Below are 13,137 nucleotides of genomic sequence, written 5' to 3'. Positions count from 1 at the left end.
AAATGTGACATAGAACTCGTTTCATGCTATGGAGTTTATACTTTTAGTTCACTAATTTTAACTCCAGTATGATTAAATAAGTCCTTCATATGAACGCTTAATTCTATTTTTCCAACAGTATATTAGAGCAATTTGTTAAGTGTTATTATTGACTATTCATAGAACTATCACTACCATACTTTTCACTATGATTTACTGCTACTCTGCTATAATAGTTCAGGAAACTAAATCTCATTAGTACTTTCCATTTCATGAAACATACTAAACATGTCTCATGCTTTAAAAATTTTTAGGATTGCATTTGTACCTAGAGATAATTACGTGTTGTCATTTAGTTTATTCCAAGTAAGGATCTTAAAAAAAAAAAAAAAAAAAAACAAACCTATATATAGGGGTTTATATATATATGTATGTATATATATCAGACTATAACTGAAAGAACAACCACAAATTCTGAGGTCATTTCTAGGGGAAAAAAAGAAAAAAGCCTCAATTTCAAAGAGGCTCTCCTATAAGTGTTCCAAACAAAAAAAAAATCCTGTTGTGAAAGTATTTTCTATTCCATTTTGTTCTTCAGCCTCAAACTAGACTAATTTTCAGAACACAAACAAGCAGAATACTTAATGATATAAAGCAGACACACCTCTTTCCTCAGAAATGCAGGACAATTATTTACAAGTTATACAAAATACATTTTAACATCTGTAACAGGCATTAATAATCACAAATACGTGACACACGATCTAGATGAAGTGCAACCTCCTTTCCATAATCCATGCAGGACTTCTTTTGGATAAGCTTCACTATTAAAATAGAAAGAGCTATGTAATTCACCTCTTCTAAGTCCGGCTTCTCACTTCTACAGCTGGGTCTGTGCCCGAAGATCAGGAGTCCCTTGACCCATTTAAGGTACTTTGCAAGACTGCTGACATTAACTGGCATAAGGAGAGAAAAATACTGGGATGGCTCCGAGCTCTCAAAATGATAAAAGCCAGATCCGCATATTATAGTTAAGACAGCTCCTTTTATTGCTCCAATCTATGGAGTTTAATCAAGGGAACAATGTTAGCGTTATCTCCTGAACTGCCTCCATGGTTCCTTCTGACATACCTGTCCTTTCTACAGAAATTCTACTCTTTCGCTTTAGCACATATCACAGCTATTAAATCAATAAATATGGAATGAGACTTCCATGTACAGGCTTAATAATTACTACAGCATGAGCAATGACTTCTAGAAAAAACAAACATTTGGTAGATATTTATCGTCCCTCTGAAATTAAGTTATACTTGTGAAATTCCCTTTTGTGTGCTTTATCATTGCTGAGGTATTTGTAAAAGTGATTCAGTAGCTCAAATATATTCTAGTTGTACATAACAGCTAAGCCACGACGTCTCCAGAAACTTAAACCTGAGTGCCAGAAGATTTAGTGGATTAGCAGTAAACATACCAAAACACTCTGGCACGCACTCAAAAAACAATGCATTTAAAATTACTCATGTGACTGAATATAGCACTTTACTGGGCTTAACTGTTCCTTTAAAAGGTTTTGTAGTGCAAATGATTTTCTTTTTTCAGGATATCACAAATAACAACACTAAGAGGAACTATTTTTAAAATTACATCTGGAGCTGCGCAAGTAGTCTCCTGTGATAATATTTCCATGCAATAAACTCTTTATTATACCTGCTTTATTTTACACATGCAAAGATCACAACAAAATGAAAATAAGAAAAGGAAATGTAATCAACTGAAGTTATTGTAAATTGAAAAGTAAATATTATTGAGAACGGGCAATTCACTCAGAACTTCAAAACCTTTCTTCACATGGTGCATCTCAAAATTAAAATATTTCAGCTCTGACTTTTAATTCCGGTATACTTACAAAAACTTTCATCTGAAATAACAGTTTCAACAAATCCACTTTTTTTTTTTTTTTTTTTTTTAAAGATTCCACACAATACTGGAATGACACTTAGAAGAAAATATTTTCATTAATCTTTCAAATTTAAAGTAGTGAGACAATGCTAATTAGCACAAATTTCATTAAGGACTTAAAATCTGTAATAAACCTGAGTTTTGAAAGAAATGTCGAATTTCAACTACACTGTAGGAAGCACAGTGTTCCAAGATCTGTTCTTTACTTCTATTTCAAATTTTTTCCCATTTCTACTTATCGTCTAACTTTAGCAGCAATCCTGCAGTTCTTGTCCTTTGACAGAAGCCTCCTTTTCATTAAGAAAAGAGCAAACTTCTCTGATTCAAATAAATAGGAGTTTTGCATGAATCTTAACACTGTAGATTTCACACTCTGCCCTCTGCCAAACACAAGCATCTTGGGTTAGTGGGGAAGTAAAGTCGGTCTTCAGACATTTTGTATTCATTTAGAATACGTCCAGCAAAATGCTCTTAAGAGGACTTAAGCAATAGACAAAGGTTTTGTGCTTCCGTCCTAAAACACCAAACTGGAACAACAATAAAAGAAACCCAAAATTATACTTTAAGATGAAACATTTGCCTTTTCCTGTAAGAGTATCAAGGAAATTGTGAACATATCTTATGATGGATTCACTAGTGTAGATGACATACAACATTCAGGAAATTGGATTTCCTGAAAATCACGACAGATTTACAACAGATTCATTCCCTCTTCTTTCAGTCACCTTTCCCAGGACACAATCCAGCATCCCAATCTACTGATCAAAAAATCTGAAATTTCACATTGGTCCTCTATTAAAGGGAAAAATCCTCAGATTTTGCAGTCATCTACGACAGCTGACTTCCAACTCAACAATAATCACTGTTATGAATAAAATTATTTATATCTGTAATAATGGCACATTAACATTATACTGAAGACTAAAAAAATCCAGTGAGTATTTAAGTCCTTACTGTACACTATAAGAAATAGTGCTGAAGGCACTGAGTCAGGACCACAAAGGTACCGACACACAGATTAACAACTTGAGCATAAGAGAAGTTATTTCCAAACATCAGAAGTTTTCTTTCCAGAACAGTTTCTTACCAGAAGACACAGCTGCTTCCTCATCTTGGTCATGATTCTCATGCCACTGCATCGTTCGGTAGTAACTGAGCATGACTTCCCAGAGGGCTTTGCAGAGATCAGCAAGGCATGGAATGTAGCTGTCTGAAGTAATATGCTACAGAAAAACAAAATAATATTGTGAAATCTAACAACTGTGTTTATTTTTTTCAGAGGCAAAACAAACCATACAAATATTCCATATTCATATAGCTCCATATTCATATAGCTGAGATGCTTGACATGTATCAGTTTCCTTTTCAAAACTATTTGAGAGCTGACGAATGCCTAATAAACTAATAAAATGCTGTCTAAAAGTGCAAAGTTTATTTGTTAATGCCTTTTTTTTTTTCCAATTGGTCTGTATATTAACAACCTCTTATATTTATGGAAAAGCAAGGTAGATACAGAAGCCATACAGGCTAAGGGTCAGCACATCTCACCATCACAGAGGGATGGCAGCCACCCCTGTCACAGGCAGACTCTGTGTCAGTTCAAAGATGACTTGAGTGCACAGGCACATAATTTACATAAATGTCTAAGAATTACTGAAAACATTATTTTTTTCAAAAAAACCACATTATTATAAAATCCAGTATCTGACTTCCAGAAAATAAACATACAAACAAAAAATTAAAACAAAGAAAAAACCCCACCAGAGTCCCCCACTACTCATGTGAAATGGAAATGAGCTAAACGAGTTCATTTAGAAAGATTTTTAGAAACACACAACAGGAGATCTGCCCAACAGGAAGACTTTAATTTTGTATGACTTCCACTGTTTAATTAGAGTAAGCACTCCACAACCACTTATATGTTAAGAGCATCCTGGCTTAGCAGTGTAGACAGATTGAAGAGGGTTCTCGTTAGAACCAGACACGGAGAAAGAAGGCTCATATTTTAGTCTTAAACAATTTATTCCCTGACAACTGAACAGAAGAGATGAAAATTTGTCAGTATGTTTTCTATGGGAAGCTAGAATTGGAATTGCTACGACAGTCCATCCAGCTTATTCAGCGCTCTGATTTTCACAAATGCACTGCAACAGGTAACAACCAACACTGAACTGCATGGTTTCTAACAACATCTGCAGCCTATCCCTATATACCCAATTGTTACCAAGTACTGAAAAATAAGAAAAAAAAAATCAATAAATTTTGAGGAAATTACTGCAGTATTCATAGTACTTTATAGTCCTCAAGTTTGGGTAACTTCCTGTATATAGACTGCCAGATTCCAGCTATTACAGGCTCACATAACTAAAGAAGGATCTCATGAGGGTTCTGCAGAAGGAAAACCAAATAGAAATAACAAGGTAATAATTTTGTAACCACACAGTTAAAGCCACTCTCTCACTGTGTATTACAAAATATGATATTTCCAGTGATCTGAAAGATCCTTCTGCACTGTAAAGGGTAAGGATTAACAACAGAAAAATCTGTATTTTAGATCATGTCAGGAGGAGCTCAATAGCACTTTTTGTAAATATAAATAACTGGGCTTAGTATCCTAAATATTAGCAAAGAATGAGAAATAATACTGAGTGCATACGGAAGTATAAAGCAAAAAAAACTCAGAAACAAAGTGCATTAGAAACTAAAAAATTAAAACAAAAACACGCTCTGAAGATTTAAAGCGGAAGTACAAAAGGGCTGCAGTCTGGAGAACAGAGATCAGGGTTTGCTGACTTTCTTCAACTAGAATTCACCTCAGTGAAGTGCAAATACAACCTATCGGGAATCTTACTCATACTTATGTCAATTACTCCCAATAATTTAATTTTTCATAATCCACTTTGGCTCATGTGAAGGCTCTTAGATTATGTAAGCCTGTAAAGTCAAAGGGGCACCTCTTCACAACAAAACGGTTTTCAATGCAGATGCGTTGTTTACTAATTGAAGCTACATAATCCCAGGAGATCTGAGAAGTGAAAGAGCAAAAAGCGGATCAGAATATGAACTTTAATCTCCTTGTGACTGTACTTTGATTTAACAAATTGCAGCTGATGGGGTGGGTCCTTGAGTTGATGAAGTACAATAAGGGCTTAGTCTGCCTGTGACTGAAACAAAGGCATGAAGAGCATTCAAGATAGAAACATAATTTCCAGTTTTAAATCATCGTTACAACCACCTAAAATATCTCTCACTCTCTCTCCCCACCACCGAAGTTTAAGAAAATTTCTCAGGGTGTAACAGTAAGATCACAAGTGAAAGAATTAGAGTGAACTAAAAATAGTACTCAAAATACAGTAATTCATTCTAATAACATTTTTTTAAAAGAGTAAACAAAATATATACATGCAAGAAACTGCATCTAAAATCTGTACTAAAGGAAAACATACGGTTATGCCCAGTCCATGATCTGCTTGTCATCAGGCTCTTGCATCTCAATATTACAGCTGCAAAGCGCTAAGATTTAGTGCAATCAAAATCAGCACTAAGTTGTAAATAAGCAATCTCTCAATTAGACTATGAGTTGTATTAAGAAACTATAGTAGCTGCAGGGTTATTTAAATAACTGAGTCCCTACTTACATAAGGTACACTTGCAACAGTGGAAAAATTCAGATTAAAAAAAATATACGTATAAGCAAGAATTACATACTGTACAGAGGTCTTTGTACTGTAACTTCTGAAATTTGGTGTCTGTGTTTCCTGCACACAGCTCCACGTATCCAAGGACTACTTGAAACACAGTGTTGTGAATGGCCTGAGTGAAGTGCATATGTAACTGGTCCATTGCTGTCTGAAAGAAAAGGAGTAACATAAAATCAAATAGTAAAACTCAAATTGTCATATGCCATAGTCTTCTCATCCAAGTCTTTTTCAGTACTGAACATAGGAGACTGTAAGCATGGTTTCCAATCTTTGTTTCAAAAATACCTAACAGAGGACTTGGCAATATTACAATATGGTAATGTAAAAGAGTTCAGGTACTACCAGAAAAATAACTTTCCCCTGCCATTCTCCCTTCTATAACTCACCAGGTTTTTGACATTATCACCAGCAAATATTAATTTTACACGTATACAATATATTTAATTATATAATTTACTCATTCATTCGTTTACCCTCCCAATCATCAACAAATGTCTCAAAAAGAAATGAGTTGAGATCAGTACTATTTTTCCCACTGGAAACACTTCCAATGAAAATAAAAATGTTTCCTTTGCAATTAATAAAACTAAAACCACAATTAGAAAGCCTTCAATCCATCCACTTGCTGAACCATTCTGTGATCCTGTGAATATGAAGTAGGATTGTTACAGAAAGGCATGCACATCACATGAATATATTTCTTACAAGAATCCTCTTTGCAATAAAACAGAATGTGACATTTGTTCAGCAAAACTTACTTTTTCCAGAAAAAAAATAAATCCCAGTACATGTACTAAACACTGATGACTACATATGTTTTGCCATAATCATTCCTGAGTTTCAGGTCAGGCTGTTTCCCTGATTCTTTCTTAATAAACTGTACATAACATTAGTCCATTTCAGACACAATTTTCTCACTGTTTCATGATATGCTAATAATCAGTATATATGGTATATAGGAATTGATAAAAAAATTATTTGATATGCCAAAATGAAGTTATCAGATCCTGCAATTGGAAAATTGTCAGTTTCACTACTTGCTATTTGACATTCTTAGCTATTGACAAGAGCTGAGAACTCAATTATGCCCGTAAGAAATGAACAAGCAATTCTGCTTCAATCCTATTGCAAATAACCGATTACCTTTAGCAATTACTACCTGAGCGTTACAAGTCTTTGTATATTCAGCAAGGTTCATCAGCATTAAGAAAATAAATTTCTGTCACAGTACTCAAAGCTTCATGCTGTTACACCACTGCTCTTTGTGACTTACTCAGAAGATGAGTACTAACCTGTGTTTTTCCAAGCAGCCTGTAAGCCTGCTGAACCTTTGTGTAATGACTGATATCAAAGTTCTTACATATTTTGGAGAGTGCTACGTCCAATTGCTCCTATATAAATGAAGGAAAAAAATGTGTTAAACACTTAATAAAAACAGGCCAACTAATACATTACTTGAACAACAGCAAGTGAGGAAAAGATGCTTATTTTAACAATCTAATAATTATACTTGTACAACAGCTAAGACTGTACATTACTGGACTATTCCGAAGTGCTCAAATGTTACTTGCAGCCTGCATTACTGTGTCTGAAAGCACAAAAAAGGAGATCAGAATACGATCAAGTACTGTATTTTTTCCTAAGCAAAATGGTAAAAGGACAAGTAACCCAAGGATTCAGAATTTCTTTAAAGCGTTACTCAGCAATTTGAATTTCAGCCATATACTGATTTAAAAAAAAAAAAAAGAAAAGAAATTTCCTTCTCTTATTTCATGCAGAATAGCTGTACAAAGAGAGAAAACAGGATATCAAACAGCCCATGAACAGAGCTCTTAAACACAGAGTGCACATTAATTTTTCAGCTACATTTTTCAGTGGTTCCTTCCACAATAGCCACCTTGCATTTTATTTGTAACATAGTATAGAAGTAAACCTAAATTATAAGAAGGAAAAAAAAAACAAAACAAAAAAGAAAAAAAAGGAACACAGGCACTCAACTATTGAGAAGGCTCATTATTAAAATATTAATTAGCATAATATGATTCTACATTAATTAAAGCATGTATTTCATAGGAACACTCTATGAACCCCAGGATGACTTACATTCTCCCATATGCATAGACATAATTCCAGTAGAAAAGAAGATACTTTCACAGGAGGAAAACAATTCACAAATAATAAATAAAAATTGTGAATATGATTATTTATCTATCCGCAAATTGCTATCACCAGCCAACATGGCACATTTTACTAGATTTTAGTACAAGCAGAATTTGTTCTGCAAAGTCATTACGGAAGGAAGTAAAGATGCATGTCTCCTTTTAAGCAATTTCAGTGTTTGCTGACAAGGAAAAAAATGGCACATAAATGAAAGCAAAAGGAATGAAAGCTGAGTGATTAAAAAAAAAAAAAAAAAAAGACGAGTTTTATGACTGGTCTATGTCAGAGTGAGAAGAAAACAGTCATTTCATCAGCTCTTTTGAACCAGCCATGCTCTGAATAGAGTATGTATCAGTGAAAGAGTAAAAGAACAAAGAAAAGCTTTCCAAGAAAGGGCAAGTACAATGGCATAACTGAAGGAAAATTAATAAAGTTCTAATTGTATAAAGAATTAAATAATGAGGTACAATAATACATGCATTAATCTGACCTTCTAAAGTACACATGACCAGAGGTGTAGAGAGCTGCTTGGATAGTTAATTCAGTTTCCTGCTAATGCATTATGTGTGCAGGCACTACATGCACTACATATACGTTATACCTATCTAGATTACTAGACTTTTTACAAAAAGCTTGTCAAGTTACAGCTCAAAATTACCTAGTAACGGAGTTTAAAGAATTTCTATTGTTCGTGAACTTTTTTTTCCCCACCAATTTCCAGCAAGACACTTACCATTTTATATTTGTTCAATTTTGTGATACTATCTACCAACTTCAACTGATCTTCTGTCTTAGTCACATCTTTCCCAGCCATTCAAGTCTTGCTTCCTCTGTCCCAGCACTGGCCCTATACAGCAGTTTCCAGTTTGCTGGCCACTAAAATTTCCAGTGAAACTGTGAACTCCTGTGTAGCTTGTACAAACCTACTGGCATGCTGCTAAACTACTTTTCACAACTATTTAGGAGTAGTCTAAAGAATTCACAGCCGTTCATGGACTGAAAACCACCATGCATCTTCACCATACAGGGAGCATACCTTGCTCCAGTACTTCAAATGTTACGTGCCTATTTTATTTGACTGCTTCGGCACTTAAAGTGGGCACAATTATGAGCTGGGCTCAATAGTTTGACAGCATATTATAGAGCATTTAAGTTGACTGCAGCACAAAAGGTTAAATGAATAGCAGTGACTATAGCATTCCAAAGACTGTATTTGAAAGAAACGTGCATTTTCCGTTACTGCTAATAACGCTACATTAGAAAGCTCTAGTACCTAGATGTTAAATAGTAACTTATACTAAACATCAATATATTAATTCTTACCTCTATTTGTTCCAAGGTGTCTTGCAGTTTTGAATTCAACTCACTATTAATGAAAGAAAAAAAATGTTTAAAATCAAAGCACTGATCATGTTAACATTTGACAAGTTTCTTGTTTCCAAAAAAACATATTTGCCTGCTGCTGAGCCACAATATAGTAATTTATCAAAAATCTGCTGTTACTGTGTCAGATTAGCATCACCACACTACTGTTACTACCAGAAGGCATTTACAGCAGACATTTGCAGTATTCCTAACACTTCAAATTAAAGTATTTGTTGCAGCAGCGCATTATCCTAGGTTTAGAATACAACAGTATTAAGAGGGCCCAGAGAAGACCCCATCCTGATAGGATTTACCCAAGCATTCAAAGACATTCCCAACCCCCAGGAAATTAATACTTTAAATGTTTTGATTTGTCACTCTGGTTTACAGCAGAACATAACCTGAAAGGTCAGGGCTACCAAGTCTTTGCAAAGTCTGGTATAATAACTTTTACTCATTGCTCAGGAACCCCTTACAGAAGCACTGTAGGAAAAAAAGAACTTAAGCTAACAAGACTCTCCAAAAAATCTTTTTAAGACCACCATTTCACTTCTCTGAGATATATTTGATATAGAAAGATTAAAAAAAAATAGAGAAACTATTGAAGACAAAGAAAGTCACAACTGTTCCTTTCCAACAATCAGCTTTAAAAATTTCAGAACACCAGACAGACAAATAAGACACAAAGTATGATCACTATGTTTTTGTTTGGAATGGTCAAAGCAACCAAGAAATAGGCACGATATTCTCTTCAGCATGGAAAGCACAGAGTTCTCATGGGATAATCACTGTACCTGATTTTAGACAACTTACCGTGCACTCTGAATCTTATCCAAAGGGGCCTAAGTTAACTATCAAAAGATGGATTCTAGATTTCCTACCTAATTCTCTCCACTTAGATGATTTGCCCATCAACCCTGCTTTTTTAGTTCTGTTAGATAACCTGGATACAACATGCTTCAAAGATAGCTTTAAATAGAAAAAAAAAGTGTCAGAAAGAGGTGGCATTAAACACTGAATAGAGTAGCCAAGATTTCTTTGTTGTTTATCCACATGCAACAAGCCTGCAAACATCTCCTGCTGGAGTTTATGAGCATTTCCTGTTATTCAGTTCTTTCAGCTAGCAAGAAGACGTTAGAACAGGAGTAAGAACCTTGCTCTGTGCAGAGTCACTCCTGTGGGGTTGAAAAACTTCCTCAGCTCCAAAAACGTAATTATTGCAGGTGATCACATTTGACTGATTTAATCTGTATACCAGTATAGATCCTTATGAAAGCTAGTTCCTTGTTTCCACTATTCTTAATCCCAGGCAAGCCTCAGCTTGCAATCAGCTGGTGACAGCGAAGCCTTCAGCAGCTCAGAGACCTGAGCCCTCATGTCATAATTCCCAGCAAATGCCCCAAGATGGGAGCCATTACAGAATTGCATATGTTTCTTTCCTTTTGAGAGAGGAGGATGGGGAGGAATTGAAAAGATCTTTTTCAACATGAAACATAACCAAGGTAAAACTGCCACGTGTTTCTTACCCATTCAACTCCTGTGACAATGCTGTCTTCCCATTCAAGCGAGGGCTCAAGCACCAGTTTTAAATACGCACGTTCATAGTTTATTTATTCAACCAAGCTACGATACGTGGAGGCGTTTGCAAGAATACAGTCTACATTTATGTTGACTAATTTAGGAAAAGAAGGTGTGATCACAAAATTTCACTAGAAAAGTAATTTTGATCAAGTATTGATGTGAAAATGTAGAAATGCAGCGTCCAGCTAAATCTATCTAGGCCAGAATTATAAAGGTAGTGCTTGGACATAATGGCTACATGATTATTATGAAAGCCCATTTACCATAATTGAGAATTTAATTCAAGGCATTCATTTCATTCATAAAAAACAAATTAGAAGTCTTTTTTTTTTTTTGCATCCCCATCCATACAAATCTAAATTAGTCCATTTTTAGATGGCACATTACTGCAATATAACAGAAGTAACATTTTGGCCCAAATGCAAGAGAGAGAGTAATCCTATTATCTGACATTACATTTTCCTACAGGTTTTTTCAAGGGAGTCTACTCATATCAGAACTGATCAACAAGCAGAAGGCAAAAGACTTTGATTTATATTTTTAAACAAAAATGAATCTCATTATGCAAGCATTCTAGAGGAAGAAGACAATGGAGAACAAAAATAATAGAAATCCAGCCTATTCTTTCTGAAGAGGATGAGCACCAAAATAAAAATTATACACTTCATAGAAAGGTTAAAATCCCCTGCTGTTTAAGAGCTGCACCCAATTCCTACCACCATCTAGCAAGAAAAATGAGAAGAATGATTGTAGACAGGAAGGTAGCGATTCTTGTCATGTGGACAGCAGACAAAGGGATACTGTGAAAATTTCCTGGCAGGATACAGAGGTGATGCCTCATATAAGCACGCTGTAAATGCTAGCAGGTGTCTCTTTTCTTCACTAGCTGTTTTTTACTGCAGTTCGAAACAGAAGTGCAAAAGACCTATTTATTCACTTAGCCCAATCCCCTGCTAGTGAAACATTATTCCATACAATACATATTCTCTCAGACTTCTGAATGTAAAACAGGGCACAGAGACTGAAATGTATGCACTGGGGCTGGGATTTACAGCTAAAATGTCCTTCTGCTCTCACAATGCAAACAAAAACAAGCTCAAAAAACTCTCAGAATAAAGAAGCAGTGCTGATTTTTTCTGTTATCATCCTTTCTTTCAAGAAACTGTATTCTTGGATGTAAGGATATCCTTTTGAACGCAACAACAAAGTAAATCCTCACAGCTATTTGTCATGTATCTTGTCAGTACGCTATCAGATTTAAAATAGTATGACTTTTGCAGTTGAAGTATTCCAAGTGGCAAAAATCTGAACTGACAGTTTAAATTCCAAATTTTGCTATACTGGACATAGTGTAGTGGAGATAAACTTTGAAACGGCAATAAAAGCTTGAAGTGATTCAACATTAAACAGAAATTTTTGTATCATTTAAATCAAAGAAACCGCGTAATTTATCCTACATCTCTAAAGAGCAAGGTTTTCTAGACGAGCACTGTAAGGTTCTAAGAAATCAAGCTCCCTTTTTGTGCTGAATAAATGTTGCTAATTTCTTCAAAAGAAAAAACTGCAGGAGATATGCAGAATAACTCAGATTAATGTTTGGAGCCACAGAGCATCTGAAAGAGTAATAAATACTAAGGAGAGCTTACTGAACAGTATAGACAAGACACAGGTACAGAAGACTGCAAGACCCACCCCTCTACAGAAGGCAGGGTCAAGCAGAGCAAAAGCTGTTCAGGGGTCATCTTGCTTCTCAACAACTGAATTGTCAAGGGCTGAGGGATCACAGCCATTTTTCCTCATTCAAATAAATAAAGAATAGTTTTAATTCACTACTACATAAGGAAGAGATTGAAAATTTTAATATATGTAAGCAAATTTCAGCTGTACAGTCAATTTATATCCACACATGAGTTTTGTGGAACCAAAAAGAAAGCAAAAAGCAGCTTTTAAATCTGACTTCAGAATAGAGAGGGTCTTATTTCCAGGTACAATTTCTAACTTCATACACTTTTTTGGTGCACCTTCAGATCCTGAAACAGCTATACTTCAAAAGCACAATCTAAACTGAAATCGAGGATTATGGGTAATCACTCTGAAGTTGCAACAAAGCATACATTTAGAGGACAGAGGGAGGCAAAGGATGTGTTTTCATAGATTTTGGTCCTCCTAAGTCAGAAAGCATTCTGACAGGAGATCAAACAATGTCAGCCTTTTACCCACAAATTTAAAATTCTAATTAAAAATAACATAAAAAGAAAATCTAATTAATCTAATGATGTTCTTAGTGGATGAAACATCAAAATGCACTTCGTTTTTCTCCTTTATTGTCATATCTGTTACAACTCTGAACTTAATGTTTACCCAATTCTTCTTTTTTCTTTTCTTTCTAAAA

General features: G+C 34.9%; 1 protein-coding gene across 1 annotated transcript in view; it reads right to left on the bottom strand.

The window, feature by feature from the left end:
- The window catches only part of VPS50 (VPS50 subunit of EARP/GARPII complex), an 89,886-nt gene that overhangs the window by 52,851 nt on the left and 23,898 nt on the right, over nucleotides 1–13,137 (bottom strand). Inside the window, exons 10-13 of the mRNA XM_074574681.1 lie at nucleotides 9,123–9,165; nucleotides 6,932–7,030; nucleotides 5,647–5,787; nucleotides 3,026–3,161 (exon numbers count right to left, since the gene is read on the bottom strand). Of these exons, the coding sequence (XP_074430782.1) occupies nucleotides 3,026–3,161; nucleotides 5,647–5,787; nucleotides 6,932–7,030; nucleotides 9,123–9,165 (419 nt within the window). The remainder of the gene's footprint in view (nucleotides 1–3,025; nucleotides 3,162–5,646; nucleotides 5,788–6,931; nucleotides 7,031–9,122; nucleotides 9,166–13,137) is intronic.

This window comes from Larus michahellis, chromosome 2, assembly GCF_964199755.1.
Source record: "Larus michahellis chromosome 2, bLarMic1.1, whole genome shotgun sequence".
NCBI classification, from domain to species: domain Eukaryota; kingdom Metazoa; phylum Chordata; class Aves; order Charadriiformes; family Laridae; genus Larus; species Larus michahellis.
The sequence above is the reverse complement of the archived record's forward strand: the minus strand, read 5'-3'. Positions and strand labels throughout refer to the sequence as shown.